At 39.9% G+C, this 19,645-nt stretch overlaps 1 protein-coding gene across 2 annotated transcripts in view; it reads left to right on the forward strand.

Moving 5' to 3' along the window:
* The window catches only part of LOC108708649 (retinoic acid receptor gamma-like), a 129,157-nt gene that overhangs the window by 74,607 nt on the left and 34,905 nt on the right, over window positions 1-19,645 (forward strand). Inside the window, exon 3 of one of the 2 annotated variants that reach the window (XM_018247574.2) lies at window positions 9,004-9,054. The exons of the other annotated variant lie outside the window; for it this stretch is intronic. Coding sequence (XP_018103063.1) covers window positions 9,004-9,054 — 51 coding nt within the window. The remainder of the gene's footprint in view (window positions 1-9,003; window positions 9,055-19,645) is intronic. 2 annotated transcript variants of the gene reach the window in all.

Genomic DNA, 19,645 nt, shown 5'->3' on the forward strand with positions numbered 1-19,645 from the left:
TGCAAGTGGCAGTTATATATGTCTGAATGCCAATGTATCTGGGATCACAGTGGCCTGCAATGCACTGCAGCTCTCTTCAATCTCCAGCCAGCGTGCAGCCGCCAGTTTTTTCTAGCCCCATGCCAGTTAATCTTTGCCTCTGTAAGCATGTAGAATATGTAACTTGTATGCATGGGATTAACAAGAGCAATCAAAGAATTCTGGGCTGCTAACATCAATATGTGAAAATGCTAACAGAAGTGTTTTCAAACTAGCGGGTGTGCACACGTCCCGTACACAAAACTCATAAGGAAAGTCATTTAAGATTTTCTGATTTAAAGCCATATTCTCAGCTTTAATATGTCCCGGCTTGGCATTTTTCTGACTGTCGCTTTCTTTGATGCAAGCCACAGCTATTCACTCCCTATATGAACACTGTCACGACACATCAAATTCAAAACTCCTTCCAGATGCTAATGATTTCTTTTTTTTTTCTTTGCAAGAGATTTCACCCCAAGGTGCCAAAAAGCTTCTCCAGACTGTAACTGGTTCCATGTGTGTGACTGGAGACATGAAGTGGAACTAGTGAGGGCGCGTCATTGCTTGGGCGTAGTACCACAACTAGAAATATCAACTTCTGCTTTTGAGGGTGGTTATGATGCATGTGGCATATATTGGCCAATTTATGTTGCTGTCTCTCTTTGAACCAGTTACACTTTAGTGGTGTGCATTCAGTTTAAGTATGGGTATAGTAATATTCTTTTATAGTCTTTTTTTTATTTTTTTATAAAGCACCAACATTTTTTTTAACCTTACGGCCGTCCATTTCCTTCTGCTGTAATTGAAGAGTTTGTTTGCATTAAGATAATCACCTCTGTATAAACATGCCCCTCTATTACTATTACTCCTCTTGTTGTCTCAGGTTTACAGATCATGAGGAGCTCATTATACAGGGCGTTTAGGGCAATGGCACAGAAAGCATAATGGCCATTTTGTCTGCCATGGTTTTTTGTTCTATACTGTAAAAAAACACAGATAAAAGGCAGGAATTATGTCCAACACAAGTATGTCCAGCACAAGAGATATTATTATTATTGAGGTTCAATAGAAGCGTTGGTGTTGAGGTGGGTAAGAAAAGACGTGCTTTTAAGGCTTTCAAGTTAGCTGGTACAGCCGAAACATTTATAAGGTACAAGGAGGCCAATAAATCATGCAAAGAAGCTATAAGGCAAGCTAAAATTGCTATAGAAAAGGATATTGCAGCAAGCAGTAAAAAAAATCCAAAATTATTTTTTAAATATGTCAATAGTAAAAAAATGAAGCAGGAAGGGGTGGGACCCTTACTATCAGAGGGGGGTCAGCTGGTTGATGAAAACAAAATAAAAGCGCAGATTCTGAACTCGTATTTTTCATCTGTGTACACAAATGAAGAACCAGTAAGTGAAGGTTTCCTTCTTAACACTCCCAATTCTAGTAATACAACTAATGATGCATGGTTCACACATGAAGAAATTCAAAAGAGACTTGAACATGTTAAGATTAACAAAGGTCCAGGGCCAGATGGTATTCATCCCAGGGTAATTAGCGAGCTTAGCTCTGTGATTGCCAAACCTCTTTACTTAATTTTTCAGGATTCATTGAGATCTGGCATTGTGCCGAGAGACTGGCGAATTGCTAATGTGGTGCCTCTATTCAAAAAAGGATCCCGTTCTCAGCCTCAAAACTATAGGCCAGTTAGTCTGACGTCAGTATTAGGAAAGCTTTTCGAAGGGTTAATAAAGGATAAGATACTGGACTTCATAGCAAATCATAATACTATGAGTTTGTGCCAGCATGGTTTTATGCGTAATAGATCTTGCCAGACTAACTTAATTTCTTTTTACGAGAATGTAAGTAGAGACCTCGATTCTGGGATGGCAGTGGATGTGATTTACTTAGACTTTGCTAAAGCATTTGATACAGTGCCACACAAAAGGTTACTGGTTAAATTAAGGAATGTTGGCCTGGAACATAGTATTTGTACCTGGATAGAGAACTGGCTAAAAGATAGACTACAAAGAGTGGTGGTAAATGGAACATTTTCTAATTGGACCAGTGTTGTTAGTGGAGTACCGCAGGGCTCTGTACTAGGTCCCTTGCTTTTCAACTTGTTTATTAATGACCTGGAGGTGGGCATTGAAAGTACTGTTTCTATTTTTGCAGATGATACTAAATTGTGCAGAACTATAGGTTCCATGCAGGATGCTGCCACTTTGCAAAGTGATCTGTCTAAACTGGAAAACTGGGCAGCAAACTGGAAAATGAGGTTCAACGTTGATAAATGCAAGGTTATGCACTTTGGCAAAAATAATATAAATGCAAGTTATACACTAAATGGCAGTGTGTTGGGAGTTTCCTTAAATGAAAAGGATCTAGGGGTCTTTGTAGATAACACGTTGTCTAATTCTGGGCAGTGTCATTCTGTGACTACTAAAGCAAATAAAGTTCTGTCTTGCATAAAAAAGGGCATTAACTCAAGGGATGAAAACATAATTATGCCTCTTTATAGGTCCTTGGTGAGGCCTCATCTGGAGTATGCAGTTCAGTTTTGGACTCCAGTCCTTAAGAGGGATATAAATGAGCTGGAGAGAGTGCAGAGACGTGCAACTAAATTGGTTAGAGGGACGGAAGACTTAAATTATGAGGGTAGACTGTCAAGGTTGGGGTTGTTTTCTCTGGAAAAAAGGCGCTTGCGAGGGGACATGATTACACTTTACAAGTACATTAGAGGACATTATAGACAAATGGCAGGGGACCTTTTTACCCATAAAGTGGATCACCGTACCAGAGGCCACCCCTTTAGACTAGAAGAAACTTTCATTTGAAGCAACGTAGAGGGTTCTTCACAGTCAGGACAGTGAGGTTGTGGAATGCACTGCCGGGTGATGTTGTGATGGCTGATTCAGTTAATGCCTTTAAGAATGGCTTGGATGATTTTTTGGACAGACATAATATCCAAGGCTATTGTGATACTAAACTCTATAGTTAGTATAGGTATGGGTATATAGAATTTTAATTAAAAGTAGGGAGGGGTGTGTGTATGGATGATGGGTTTTCATTTGGAGGGGTTGAACTTGATGGACTTTGTCTTTTTTCAACCCAATTTAACTATGTAACTATGTAACTATGTAACTATGTAACTATTTATATTGCCTCTTTGACATCTAAGAAATGTTCGACAGGATAACTAAAATGGGTTTCTATTTTTTTTCAAATTGTATTAAAATATTCATGTAAAAAGATATAGTTTTGCCTGTGTCCCCCCCCCCATAAATCAATTGGAGTTGATAGTATGCAACATTAGGATTGACTGCTTTTTTTTCAAATAAAAGTAGGGATGCACCGAATCCAGGATTCGGTTCGGGATTCGGCCGTTTTCAGAAGGATTGGGATTCGGCCGAATCCTTGTGCCTGGCAGAACCGAATCGGAATCCTAATTTGCATATGTAAATTAGGGGCGGGTAGGGAAATCACATGACTTTTTGTCACAAAAGAAGAATTTTTTCGACTTTTTCCTTTCCTACCCCTAATTTACATATGCAAATTAGGGTTCGGATTCGGTTCGGTATTTGGTCGAATCTTTCACGAAGGATTCGGGGATTCGGCCGAATCCCAAATAGTGGATTCAGTGCATCCCTAAATAAAAGTAGCAATATTTTTAACTTGTGTCTGTGAGCACTGCTAATGCCTTGTGGCTATATTCTGTCTCACACATGGTGCTGACGACTCTCACAGACATCCCCAGCAACTGCGCTTTTATCAGCGGAAACTACAAGATTGTATTAATTCCAGCTCAGATATAAAAAGGTGCACTGCTGTGCGTAACATATTCACATTTGGTATTGAGAAAACATGGCTAAAAATATAATGGCCACAAAGGAAAGTTATTTTGTGCTTATTTGAAACATACTTGTGAAATAGTTGTTACTGGAGGAAGTTGTCTCCCCAAGGCTGATATTGCCCAGGGCAACTTCCCAAACAACAGGTATTAGACACAGTGGGAAGCTTCACAAAGTGTGACCTGTGTAGAACAGGTCTTCAGTTTTCAGTTCTGGCACCCCACTGTGGTCAGACATTTGTAGGGAGCCCCACTTTCTCATAACAAGGTCATAGATATAATATATAATCATAATTGTCACTTTCAAGACTTGGAGGCAATGACAAACGTAGAGATTAATTGCCTGTGATAAATCTTCTCTACCACCGGTGTCTAATCTCTTTCCAATGCTTTCCCACGCTTTTCCCACTTTCCCATATTTGTCACAAAAGCATTCGCTCTCAATATACACCCTAATTGTCCTTTAGCCAGTTCCCGTAGGGGGCCATCCCCAATTTTAAAATCTCTGGGATAGAACAAGTATCTATGGAGACACGAATCAGCTAAAATTATTGCCGGTGGAGAAGCATTTTTGGGAAATTTTTCGCCCACAGTAGAGCAAATTTATTGCAGGTGACAAATCTCCCCATCAACCATTACCCTACAAATCCTTCCAGAATAATAAATCTGGCAACCTGTTGCCTCTGAGGCCCAAGCCACATTTCTAGTAACAATAATTGTCTTCTTTAACAAATACCCAATAATTGCATGCCTGCTTCATTCACTTGACAGGTGCTAACCCTGGTTTCTTTGGAGTCACAACATGGTGTTCAGGTCTTTTTTGGTTCAAGCCCCCCTTGGATGCAGGCCTGGACTGGCAATCTGTGGGTTCTGGCAAATGTTAGAGGGCTGCTGTAAGATGCCATAATTTTGTGGGCTGGTGGGGGCTGTTTGGGCCTCTGTGTACCTAAAATGCCAGGGCTTGTTTTAAATCCTAGTCCAGACCTGCTTGGATGTTAACCTTTGGTGAAGGCCCCCCTTAGTTCATAAAAAGGTAAATTAACATTGCTCTATCAATTATTTAGCCATAGTTCCAACAATACAAAATAGCAAATATTCCTTCTCCTCAAATCAGTCACTGCTCCAGTCCCCACCAGGGGGACCAGCACCACAGTTTTGGGACCATTGCTTTAGCTTATGTACATGTGTGAAGAAACTATTAGCTCTTCACTGGAGATCTTTAAGTTACTTATGTTGTATATTATTGCAAGCTCTTTCTCTCTCTCTCTCTCTCTGCCGCTGTTCGTGTCTTCTCACAAATAACTCTTATCAAGCCTCACTTGCTTTTTAAACTTTCCCTCTTAATTAGGCTGCTTATGGCATCCGAGATGGCTTCAAATATCAATCCCTTTCAGTTTATCTCATAGTCACTGCTGTCGATCAAAAGCAGATTTAGCAGGAGAACAGGGTGAGATGAGAAACATATGCTAGGAGAAAGGAAAGGTGAGAAAAGAGAGAGAGGGAGCTTAGTTCAAGAGGCTGGAAAAGATCTAGGAGTAGAGACTGGGGAGTGTGGATACGTTTGCAGAGGGGGGAAATTAGAAAAACAATAGAGCTTCCCATGAGTAAACAGAAGCATAAGAATAAGAGAACATTTAGAAAGAGAATGTAGAAAGTTATTGAACTGCTACGGTGGATGGGTAAATTGCAGTGCTCCACCCCAATGCCAATAGCCTTGACTGTTCCTTGGGTGATAAAAGTTGTAGTTAAATAACAACTACAGCTGGCCATAGATGTTGAGATTTTTAAAAGATCAGATCCTGATCGTGAGACCACGATCTTCTCGGAACGAATTTACCATCAACTAAAAAGACCAATTTGCCAGGAAAACAAAGGGGAGCTGCCTGCTTGGCCCTGCAAACATAGATAGATTGCACCGGGACCGACAAAGATTTTTTGACCTGGGCAATCAATTTCCTGACAGATGTCGCACGATAATTTCGAAGGATTGTCGGGCTTACCTAAAATCGGTCGTTCGGCAAGAAGAATCGTCGTGTCTATGGGGAGCTGTACCTCTGCCTTACCCCATCATTGTGCCACAAACATATGAACTGAGCGTGTATGACAATTTGGAGGCCTATAGGGGATACCTTTGCACGTATTGTCATTTAGCAGATAGGGGAAGCTGGTATCTCTATAACTAAGTAATATGCACACTCATGTTAAGTATTCAATAAGCATATTTGGTATAATTTGCTTTTAATTGAGGCTTTGTGAGGAGAAGAGGAGGAGAGGGTGCAGCCTTATGTGGGACATGCAGAAATGCAGGAAATGACAGAAGGAACAAGAGGAAAATAAAAAGCAAAACAAGTTTGTTCCATGACAGCTCAAGTGATTGAGAAAATCAGAGGAGGTACATGGCATCATGAAGCTATAAGCAGAATGTACCAAACAAAATGAAGCCAGGAATGAGAAAGGGGGAGAAGAAAGGGAGCAGAAAGCAGAGGGGCTGAGTTTGGGAGAGAGGGGGATAGAGGGCAGGCATGTAATAGTATCAATGCCTTGGAAAATTGTGAGCAGGCAGAGAAGCAAGGACTGACACAGGGCTGGGTCACATGGAGGTTACTGCACCCAAAGGGGGTTCTGGCAGGGTTCATAGAGAGCTGGCTGCCTGCATTTAACTGACAGGGAGGGGAAAGTGAGAGAGGAAAGAGGGGGATGAGGGAGGGAGCTGGATTCCCTCTAACAGGCAACTCAGACTGAAAGGAAAATGCAGAGTTTCACGCCACAGGAATGTACCACTGTATGCTGACCCAAGGGGAGAGTTGAAAACACAGAGAGAGAGAGAAATGGAGGGACAGGAAAAGGGAAAGGGTGATGCTACAGCGTGCATGGAGGTCTAAAGAAAGGATTGGAGAAATGGGAATGAGACAACAGAATAGGAAATAAAGCAAGACAGATGCACTAACCAAAAACAATAGAAAAGTAAATAAAAATAAATGGCATAATAAAAAAATGAAATGGAGACATTTGATGCCTAGGCCCTCTTGCTAGCCCACCAACTGGAACTAGAGGGAGATATTCACTCTCATTGGTGGCCATATTATTTATACACCAACTATATTCCTACACTTCAGCAGTAGGAGCCACTGTGCGGCTACACTGCAAATCAATGGCCTGTCCCCTTTATGGGAGAATATAAAATCCAATCAGTATTAATTAGCAGAGATCATTATCCATTTATCTTAGTTTTATAGAAAACAATTGTGCTCATGCCATATTTTGGCGATTGCCTGGAGAGGACATTTGCCCTGAGCCCTCAGCATCACAAGGGAAAAAAATATATATAAAACAGTGGAGTAGGGTTATCCATCCTGTGGCCCTCCAGTTGCTATTGAGTTACAGTTCTAAACATCACAAGATTGTTAGGGGGATACTGGGAGGGACATCCCTGATTCACACTGATTCCTTCCCTTAAATGTGGGCTCCAGCCTTCTTCTCCACTGCCCTCCACATATCTAACACTAGCCTTCTCCTTTAGAATGGGAATAAATCTGTAAGAATTCCTTAAGTTCTCTCAACAAGACTTTTCTTTAGAAGGACACGTAATGGTTACATTATGCCTACATTATCTGTCGCGGATCTAGCTAAAAATCCATGCATACTGCTATTTTGCAACATGTTTCAGACGAATGTATATTGTATTGCTGAGGCTGCTTGGGTAACTATATGTACGTCATTGCTTTATATGACATGAAAAAAGCACTTCCCTTGGCTCATACATAAAGTCTACTTTCTGTACAGAGGGAACCTGAGCTACACACTCCAGTTCAGGGGCCAGCTCATATTGAAATAATCATGTAACATAAAGAAAGTCTGGGGGTCATAAAAGCTTCTTAGAGGGCCACATATAAAGCTGCAGGGCCTCCAGCTGGATAGGTTTGCTTTAGCTATTGAGTACATTGAAAGGAAAATGTTATTTATTGTGTAGTTAAATGAAGCAAAACAAGTAACACCAGTTTACAATATGTACAATTTTATACAAGCTAAAAAGATACATGATCCATCACTAGTGACCTTGCTGTGTAGTGCTACATAGAACTCTGCAATGTATACTAGCATTCTGAGTGTAATTCTGGGGCTCTACATAAGTTTTTCCCCTGGCATATTTACATGGCATACATTGAGTTGTTCTTGCAGCAGTGATAGATGGCACCAGAGAGTGCTCTTAAGGATCAGGTTGGGGGAAACAAGTGGAGGAAAGACCAGGCCAGGGCCCAGGAGGTGTGATTGCTGGGGGGGGGGGGGGGGGTTGGCTGGAGAATTACAACATTTGCACGAGGGCACATTGGCTATGCCACTGCTAGTTAGTAAACCAAAGTGAATAGTAAGGCATTGTAAGGCATAGTAACTGGAGAATTACAACATTTGCACAAGGGCACATTTACCATGCCACTGCTAGTTAATAAACCAAAGTGAATAGTAAGGCATAGTAGGCATAGTAACTTGGAGTATTGCACAGTGGTCACTCATAATAAAGGCCAAGAGTTGCATTATTTTTTCAGCAGCAGGAGTCCAGTTGTCCTCTAAATCTAAACTCTAAAAGGAGCCTATTAAAGAATCCGACCAAAGTGGAATATATGAGTTGTTTTAGTCAATATATTTTGATATAGACTTACATTGTTCAGGGATTGGTTTTCTTTGAAGAGAGTTTAGAGATTAAGAGAGTTTTTCGCAGAATTGTCTGAGAATGTATCACTATATACTCTTGCTTCACCAGCAGGTGCTGGGTTAACTGAACATATTGTTAAACCAAGCTATTATACCACTCTCCTCTGTTATCCTTTCTTTCCTTTTTTTATTGTTCAAATGGTCCATGATCACCCACTTGCAGTCCCACATGGGGTCAGGCCCACAGGCTGGGCACCGCTGTAGAGCTAGGAAGTTTCTTGTCCTGGTTTACATAATTGGCACTCTGTATTTTATTCTCAATGATTGCTATGATTACTCCAGCTATATTAGTTTGATGTCCCTGAATAATGACATCTCTGGTAATCTAAAACAAAGAAATAGTTAGTCCTACATAGTTTTATTTTTATTTTTAGAACTGCTTCTTCTGCCGTGCAAAATGACCATTTTAATAATGGAGGCTTCCATTTGTTTTCTAGCTTTAACCATGGGTGCAGCAAGGAGGAGTGCACACAGTGATTGTATCTCAAGTGAGTTATTAATCATTTAGTCTGTTTTATGATAATTCTCTGTATCAATACTGTAAAAAAGTCATATCTTAACTAGCATAGTCTCATGTTAGTTTTCACAGATATAGTACTTGGTGGTGTATATGATTGCCTGGTGGTAGTATGTGCTTGATTATATGTGTGGGATGGGAGAAAGCCCTAGAGATGGTATGCTGCACATTGAGTAGGTTTAGTGGTGACCACATTTTTCCATGTAATGGGCCAGATTACACTCAAAAAACAATGTTATGTTAGTAAGTCTGTGTAGCCCTTAGCAAGCAGGGGGCCTGGGGCCATAAATATCACATCCAGCAAAGGAACTTTGTTTCCAGTTAGGCCAGGTTAGATTAGCCAAATTCCATATGTGAATGTTTGTCTGTCCTGAAATGTCACTTACAAATAATAGTAGGCTTTACTGGTTAAACCAATGAGAATATTAGGACTCCAAGAAAAATAATAGCATAATAAATATCTCATAACATAAATATTCCTACTCATTTGTTAGATGTCATAGGACTAGGATTAGTAAACCAGATTGATTTATTATATGAATGTAGTTAATGAGGAAATCTGTGAATCATAGATCAACCACAGTGTTTAGATTAGATACTGTACATGATGGGGTGTTATGGTGAAAACAAAGGTTAGGTCCCCATAATGAGTACAGTCTTTCATTTGCCTTTGAGGAATTGAAAGAATGAGAGTGGTTGTTTGCATGTGTAATTTCATGGTAGTAATAGAGGGAATTCTCTGTGTGAAAAAAACTACTTTTATGTTACTCTGGGCATGCAGATACCTTTTTATAAAGAACAAAAAATATAGCTTAGGATAAGTAGTATTTCCTTTCTTTTCACAGTAACATTTTGAGGGTGACAGAAAGGCACAGTTCAATATCATTGGCAATATACAGAAATCTACACATTTATAAGTATCCTATTAGTATCTGAATGAGCCCCAAAAAATAATGATCAGGCAAAGCATAATTTTGGACACATACATGACTAGTATTTTTGGACACAGATATAAGACACATCAAATACTTTGGTAATTTTGCCTGACTCTTTATTCCCATGCTCAAGACACTCCCTGATGTCCCCTTTAGTAATCCACTAAGATGCTGTATGCAAAGGCAGGCTTCCAGTTGTCTTTGCATACAGCTCGGCTATTGGCTATAGAAAGCATATAGGGTTAGAAACTGGGGTAACTGGGGTAACTTTTTGGAACCCCCAAGGTTTCCACACTGCAGTATGATCTTCTATACAACATGTGTGTAGCCTGTGTTGCCTATGTTTGTATTAAAAGGATGATGCCATGGAAAGAAAAGTCTGTAGAGTCATACCTATGTTAAATGGACTGGGGGTAATGGGGCACACTGTGTACCTGAATCAAGGGCCTAACACCCAGCCACCAAAGGGCTCACTAACTAGCCATTGTGGCTTCCACTCTGCCCCCCTTCCAAAGCCAATCCCTTTGCTACTTACTTTGCTGTTAAAGATGGAGCAGGCAGTGGTGGTGTCGGGGCCCATCAGGATTTTTCCCGATGGGCCAGGCCAACCCTGATGTTACAGTACTGTGTGTTACTATGACTGTGAATGTGACTCTCTTATCTCCCTGTAATATTTCTAGTACAAAATGTTTTTTCCCAGAATAATTACTTAAATAACTTTTCATTCCTTTGTTTACATTATTTATGTGGAATGCAGTAAATCCGGTTCAGGATTCGGCAGAATCCAACACTTTTTGCAGGATACTGATTTGGTCAAACCAAATCTGAAAGCTTTGGACAAGTAAATGTAACAAGTTTTTGTTCACAACTGATGCTCTTTTTTAAAAAACAAAAATATAATATGCAAGTAAGGGTTCATATCACCACCACTATATACAGTCTAATTATAATTTGGTTGAGGTCATATGTAAGATCTACCCATCGCAGTTTGTCATGTCACTAGCCAGATTGTCACAAGCAGTGGTCTCATGATAGCATTGCCAGATGATAAACCTGTGTAATAGAGTATTTTGGCTGTCCTCTTTTCCATGAAACCTTGTATAGTTGCATGTTTGAGCTACAGATGAAAACATATAGAAATAGTAATAGCATCTTGCCATTATACTGTATGGGAATCACCCGGACCATGACATGGAGCAATTTTTGTAAAGAAAAGAAATGTTGGTTCTCTGTTGCATTATGTGTGCCCCTAGATAGCTTTAGGGGCCCCCAACCTTTTGTACCTTTTGTACATGTTCACATGTAAAAAAGTTGGGGAGCAACACAAGCATGAAAAAAGCTCATGAGGGTGCTAACATAAAGGTTGTGATTGGCTATTTGGTAACCCCTATGTGGACTGGTAGCATATAAGAGGCTCTGTTTGGCATTACACCTTGTTTTTATGCAACCAAAACTTTCCTCCAAGACAGGAATTAAAAAAAGCACCTGCTTTGAGGCTGGGAGCAACATCCAAGGGGTTGGTGAGCAAGGGGTTGCTCACGAGCCACTGGTTGGGGATCACTGCTCTAAACTATCACAAGATGAATATTTTATGCTTAGCAAGAAAGGATAATCCATTGTACTGCAGGCTGCCCAGTTATATCAGCTGTCTCAGGGTGCATGAACAGGAGGAACTGGAGTGACAAGGGGAAATCCAATATAGGTAAAGCTAGACATTGCCCACATTTTCAATGGAGCAAAACAAAAACTATCTACTGTATGAGTAATGACTCAATGAAAAGAGACCTGTCTAGTATTGTAAAAGGTAACCCAAGTTCATACGGCTACTGTATAATATTATGCTCTAGTCCTCTGAATTCACCCTTTTTGCCGTCCCTGCATGATGCTGTTGCACTCACCCTCTGTTTATCTGCTCCTGTCTGGCCAGTTCACAGGGTACCGGACCACAGAGAACTGCACTGAACAGTACTAGGGCAGCACAAAGCAGCACCCAGAAGGTGCAAGAGAAACTAAATTATCCCCTTAGCACTTATGCAAAAGTCCTTATAAAACTCAAACTTTCTAATAAAGGCAAGTACATACATGCTAAATAATGAAGATCAGGCCAGCATGCCCCTTTCCTTAAAATGTTTGTTTGTTTGGGAATGTTTGCTGGAAACAGAAAATCACCAAGGAGAGTAAATATTTGGCCAGAGCTTTGAACATTATCCTTAAACTAAATATTTGTGTTCCACTAAAAGGCATCATCACCAGTCCTAACAATGAATGGCAATTTAGTACTTATAGGCACCCTAATTCATGCACATCAGGGATACTCCATTACCAATACAATGAAGCCCTTTCCATAGCAGCTGCCATACAAGTTAATGTAATGCTGCTTTCAGAAAAAAGTGACTGTGCCATATACCTGCCTACATGCTTTTCTTTGCCCTACATCATAATGCAGTTGCCTTGCTTCTTTACTCATTGAACAGATCTCCTCCATGAACAGGCATTTCCCGCAGCCAGCTTGTTTGTCTAACTAAACTCAGGGGCACTTTTGGCATTGGGAAAGGTTAGGACCTTCCTTCAAGTGGCACTTTACCAGGGATGGCAATTAGCCAACCTTTAAATTTTAAGAGACGAATTTCTGTTTAATTTTAACTAGAAGTTAGGGCCACCCTAAGCAACATTGATTAGCATGGTGGGATGAGGGGGAGCAGAATTAGGCTGCTTTAAATTATAAACAGCATAAGTGCATTAAAGGGGATGTCCAATTTGAAAGTAACCTTTACTATAATATAGACAATATTCTGGGAAAATTTGCAGTTGGCTATAATATTTTTTAGTTGATGAGATGCTATTCTGCTTGCATATTTCCTGCTATAATTGGGTCTATCAGTCATGTGAATGTATCAGTCTTGCCCAGAAAAGAGTCAGTGGTCTGTGGTTTTTATTACCCTTTGACGTGAAGGAAATAAAGTAACAAAGAAAACTTTCAAATAGATAGCTTAATAAACACTGGCTTAGTTGTTGATTGTACATGTGATATTAACAGAAATGAATAAAACCATGGAAATCACCGCATTCAATGACTTTGTCCATTTACCCTTTCATATCTCACCCGGGTGCAGGACTTTACAATAATAATGAGAGCTTTAGATAAAATCTAGTCAACATGTTTTTTTTTCAGGTGTAAATAAAATGTTTCATTTTTGTATTTATTCTGGGATCACTGCTTGTGCTCTTACACAATGTCAAGCATTATGACAACCTCAAAAAACAGAAACTTTGGGTTATTAGTGACTTTTAAGTTGCCCAACCCAGCCTGCTGGCAATTGTACTCATGGCATAATCACCAGAGTCTACAGTCTATCACTTATGTGAATAAACCTTAAATACTGTAGACTCAGGCAGCAATGATAAATGTTATGCAATGATTGAGTGCTTCCATATCTTTGTTCTGTGGGGCCACCAACATTGTCAGTGGCACAAAAAGTTCATTATATATTTTTTTCCTAGAAAATTGTTTTTTCCCGGCATACTGCTCTACACTGCCTGCAGCAATTTAAATAGAATAGGCCATTACAGTACTTGTAATTGCCTGACCAGACAGAAATGGCATCAGTAACCCTTTTCTTCTTAGGGGTTTATAGACACTGAAGTACATTTTGTCTTCTCTGAAAGGTTAAATTAAAAGGAAAAACTATTCATTCAATTCTACTTAGTGCAAATCACAGAATCACAGTGTGTTATTAAAATGTGTTTAGAAATAGGAGTTTTCTTTAATTGTGCTACAATGTACAGGTTTTAATTAATGCATAAATAATTCTGTATCACTATTTTACATTTGAGTCAGGGGCCGCCATATTGCTTTCCTTTACAGAGGCATTTCTATAGACTTCGAAAGCAATAGCTTCTCCCTTGTCTAACATGAGTGCAATAAATATGTCTTGTGCTAAATGTACTTTTAATCACACAAAATCTGCGTTTTTTGTTATTTCTTCAGCTAAACAATGAAACTGAAGCTACTCCATTGGGGTCATTTTTGACCCTGGGGGTGGGGGCTAGGGATGTAGCGAACTGTTCTGCTCTGCTGCGAACTAGTTCGCGCGAACTTCGACCGTTCGCGTCCGCCGAATGTTCGCGAACGTTTGGGAACGTTCGCATATTGAGTTCGCGTTCGATTCGAATACAAGTCGTTCGACCATTCGACCATTCGAATTCCTTCGACCGCTAAAAATCGAACGATTTCCATTCGTTCGAACGATTGTAAGCATTCGATCGAATGAAAAGCATTCGATCGAATGGCTTCGATCGTTCGATTCGAATGAAAATCCTTCGATCGAATGATTAAAATCCTTCGATCGTTCGAATCGAACGATTTTAGTGGGTGTTCGAAGTTCGCGAACTGTCCGCGAACGTTCGCATTTTTTGCCGGTGTTCGCGAACGGCGTTCGCGAACACCAAATCGGCAGTTCGCTACATCCCTAGTGGGGGCGGGGGCAGCACATATCGTAAGGTGGCCATACACGAACAGATATTATCGTACGATATTCGGTAAGTGTATAATGAGAGATGAGCCCACCGAAATTGCTAGAAGGCTTACATATCGGTTGGCTTGTTGTTTGGTCCAGGCGCAAAATTTTGATTGGGTGCCTTTGAATGTACCTGAACATCGGCCACTGTTTAGTGCTGAATCGTCAGATACAGGTAGAATTCTATTGTTTCTACCTGTATATCTGACAATTCAGCTCTACACAGGTGTATTGAAATTATGATCTTTCCTGGAAAGATCTTTTCTAGGAAAGATCATAATTGTTATGTCTATGGCCACCTTAAAGGAAAACTATACCCCCAAAATGAATACTTAAGCAACAGATAGTTTATATCAAATTAAGTGGCATATGAAAGAATTTTACCAAACTGGAATATATATTTAAGTAAAAACTGTCCTTTTACATCATTTGCCTTGAACCGTCATTTTGTGATGATCTGTGTGCTGCCTCAGAGATCACCTGACCAGAAATACTACAGCTCTAACTGTAACAGGAAGACGCGTGGAAGCAAAAACACAACTCTGTCTGTTTATTGGCTCATGTGACCTAACATGTATAGTTTGTTTGTGTGCACAGTGAATCGTAGGATCCCAGATTCTAAAATGGCAATTTTCTATTTATGATTACCCAATGGCACATACTACTAAAAAAGTATATTATTATGAAAATGGTTTATTTACATGAAGCAGGGTTTAACATATTAGCTGTTTTATGCAATAACTTTTTATAGAGACCTCCACTGTTTGATGGGTATAGTTTTTCTTTAAGTGCTCATTTGCGTCCCCTTGAGCATTGTGCTCTATCCATACTGCCATCCATAGGGTAGGTGGTAAGGCCAGGGCCCAGATTTGGGCTGTGCCTCTTGCTGCTCCATACCTAGATAATTAGATTGCCAGAATACAGATAATCTATAGTACTTAATGGACTTCTACTTGTCTGCGCACTGAAAATTTAATCATCCACCTCACCCCAATCTGCCAATCTTTGCCTAGTGATCTACAGACAACAAGCATTGCTTGACATTGCTAAGAAATGTTTGCTTCAGCCTACTATAGATGGGCAAAGCAATCATTTTTGTAACGATGAACTGCCCCTTTAACCTGTTTTATCCAGTAACTTTGAAAGGCAATAATATTTGATGACAGTATTTTCTAGAATAGGCAAATTCCTATGTTCGTTGTTCACTTATTGAATACATAAAACTTTTACTGAAAATGTATTATAATTATTCTAAGTACCTATGGGCCCTGAGGGTAGGGTGAAATACTGGGGGGGGGTACATTCTTTGCCCTGTATCATTCCTTCTGAGGAGGAAAATACATTTTCCCAACATTTCTTCCAAGTGTGATTCACCCATGATCATCGTGTAGCATTATCTTGACTAACAACCGGAATGAAACAGGGATAACTCCCCCTTGATCAGGATTCCTAATCTTGATACTTACAAAGGGAGAGTTATCCCATGAAATGTTGAACGCCATCACAAACCAATCCGTAGCTTACTTAATCTGATTAAACACCTTAAATACATGTGAGTGAATATTATATAATATATATAATATATAGAAATGGTAATGTACATGAAATGACACCTTTATAAAGGTTCTTATTGTGAGGATTACTGTGATTATGTCACATATCACTGTCACATGCCAGGAACACAATAGAACATTAGAATTTGTTCCACTTGTAAATAGTTTTAAACATTTTGATGGGATTCCTGTAAGAAACGAAGTGAAATATGTGACTCTCCTAGCCAGGCATCCAACGTGTGGGCTTTGAAAACAGGACGAGGATGCATTTTTCTTTTATGGGAGAAAATGAAACGCAGTATATATCATATACATCTGACACATTAGGGATTCGGATGAGAAAAATGTATACTGCTGTACTAACAAGACTCCCTGCAATTTAACATTATGTCACATCTATAAAATCACAAGTGTAAACTAGTCCATGGGATTTCCATGGAGATCAAAAGTGACTGAAGAATTTAGGCACATAGCAGAAGCAAAAAAACAACTTAACCCCTGCACAGCGACAGTTATTTTAGCACACTGTATGCACTGGATACAGAAATTGTGCAAATAAAGGGAAAGTCAATAAGACATCTTAAAGGAATTCTGTCATGATTTTTATGATGTCGTTTTTATTTCTAAATTACACTGTTTACACTGCAAATAATTCACTCTACCATGTAAAATTTAATTCCTGAACCAGCAAGTGTATTTTCTTTCATTTATAATATTGGTATGTAGGCAGCCATCTCAGATCATTTTACCTGGTCATGTGCTTTTAGAAAGAGCCAGCACTTTAGGATGGAACTGCTTTCTGGCAGGCTGTTGTTTCTCCTGTTCAATGTAACTCAAGGTGTCACAGTGGGACCTGGATTTTACTATTGAGTGCTATTCTTAGATCTACCAGGGAGCTGTTATGTTGTGTTAGGGAGCTGCTATCTGGTCACCTTCCCATTGTTCTGCTGATGGGCTGCTGGGGGGAAAGGGGGGGTGATATCACTCCAACTTGCAGTACAGCAGTAAAGAGTGACTGAAGTTTATCAGAGCACAAGTCACATGACTGGGGGCAGCTGGGAAACGGACAATATGTCTTGTCCCATGTCAGATTTCAAAATTAAATTCACTCTTTCGAGAAATGGATTTCAGTGCAGAATTCTGCTTGAGCAGCACTATTAAATCATGCATTTTGAAAAAAAATCCAGTATCCCTTTAAGTTCCCTGTAGTGGTTCCCCTCTACAACTGTAGTAACCAGTCACCAGAGTACAATCCTGTACTAGACCTCCTTAGGCTGAGCAAGGTTGGCAGCTGCCATGTTTGGCCCAGTTTGACACTAGGTACATGTCTTGGGTGCAATTGGGGGTGGAGTTGGGGCACAATTAGAGTACAAGCAAAGATGCAAAGCCTAGCAGTGGCGAGACAGCAGTGGTTGTGTGGACAGAATGGCAGAAGGTTTATCATGTTGTCTAAATGGGGCTGGATGGGGGATGAGTGAGTGGGTTGCGGTGGCATTCAGGCAGGGCGCTGGTCCAAGTACAACATAGTATTGCCAATACTACTTGTTAATGTTATATCATTCAATGTCTGGTGCAAAAAACAAATATACGCTGGGGTAACAAAAAAAACATGAATTTCAGAAAAGCTAATTTAAGTACCTTCAGGGCTGCCCTTCAGAGCATTGATTGGGGCATTATGTTTTCAGCTAAAAACACAGAACAGAAATGGTTGTCATTTAAAATAATATTAAATCGTTACTGTTCTCAATTTATTCCCTTAAGGAGTAAATGTAGAAACACTAAGAATCACCCAATGTGGCTTAATATAGAATTAAAGAAGTTAATAGGAAAGAAGAGAAAGTCATTTAAAAACTACAAGTCTGTTGGGAAAGAAGTTGCATTTAATGAATATAAACACTATAATAAATGTTGTAAATCAGCAATCCGGAAAGCAAAGAAAGGAAATGAAGAGTGCCCTGCGGCTGAGGCTAAAACTAACCCCAAAAAGCTTTTTAAGTATATTAATAGTAAAACAATGCTGATTGAGAGTGTTGCTTCCTGAAATACTGGTACCAGTATGGTTGTAACAGATACAGAAAAGGCGAATGTGCTAAATAAGTTATTTTCTTCAGTGTATACAATAGAGGAGTCTGAGTTCACAGACTCACTTCATAGTTGCACTGATGGCTCAACTCAATCTAGTCAGTGGCTGACTCAGGATATGAAAAAGTATCTGGATGCACTCGCACACCCTGGCCCTCCTATAACAACAACTCCCTGGTGCACAGCGATGGAGGTATCGGCCACCTCACTTCCGATTTGACGCAAAGAAAATGGCTGGTACACAAAGTAATGCTGCCAGGGTGAACCCTTGCTAAAAGTTTATTGCAGCATGCTACATTTTGAGGTTAAACCCCTTTATCAAGCATGATGCATTGACTCAGGATATGATCATAAAGTTTTAATAAAAATGTATGTAAACAAGGCTCCAGGGCCTGATGGCATACACCCCCAGTTCCTACGAGACCTTAGTTCAGTTTTAGACCAGCTCATATTTCTGATTTTCTCAGATCTGCATTCATCTGGTATGGTACCTTTGGTACTATTGGAGAAAAACTGATGTCATTCCAGTATTTAAAAAGGGATTACGATTTCAGCCTGGCAATTATAGGCCAGTAAATTTGACTGTGGTGGGCAAATTATTTGAAGGCTTGTTAAGGGATCACATACAACATTTTATCCTAGAGAAACATTCAGCATGGCTTCATGAAGGATAGGTCATGTCATACTAATTTGATTGCTTTTTATGATGAGGTAAGTAAGATCCTGGACAGTGGGGTGGGGGGCAGTTAATGTGATCTATTTGGATTTTGCTAAAGCATTCAATGCCATGCCCCACAAACGACTGCTTTCTAAACGAAGGTCTGTTGGGCTTAATAAGTTGTTTGCACTTGGATAGGAAACTGGCTGGTTGTTGGTACATTTTCTACTTGGAGTAAGGTTCTTAGTGGGGTCCCTCAGGGCTCAGTTTTGGGTCCACTTTTATTTAACTTGTCCATCAATGACTTGGGGGAGGGTATTGTAAGTAATGTATCAGTGTTTACAGATGACACAAAACTATCAAGCCCAATTAATTCCATCCAGGAAACCCATCCTTGCAACAGGATCTTGACAAACTGTCAATCTGGGCAGCTAAGTGGCAAATGACATTCAATGCTGGTAAATGTAAAGTCATGCACCTGGAATGTAAAAATATCCAAGCCACTTATACCCTTAATGGGACTGCACTAGGCAAATCCATTATGGAAAAGGACCTTGGAGTCCTTGTAGATAATAAACTTGGCTGTAGCTAGCAATGCCAGTCAGCAGCATCAAGGCAAATAAGGTCTTGAGCTGTATTAAAAGGGGCATTGATTCAAGAGAGGAGGGGGTCATTCTTCCACTGTATAGCACTGGTACGGCCCCTTCTAGAATATGCCGTACAGTTTTGGTCTCCATCACTCAAACAGGACATTATTGTATTAGAAAGGGTACAGAGAAGGGCAACTAAGCTAGTAATAGGTATGGAAAATCTTAGC

The sequence above is a fragment of the Xenopus laevis genome, chromosome 2L, assembly GCF_017654675.1.
Source record: "Xenopus laevis strain J_2021 chromosome 2L, Xenopus_laevis_v10.1, whole genome shotgun sequence".
Lineage (NCBI taxonomy): Eukaryota > Metazoa > Chordata > Amphibia > Anura > Pipidae > Xenopus > Xenopus laevis.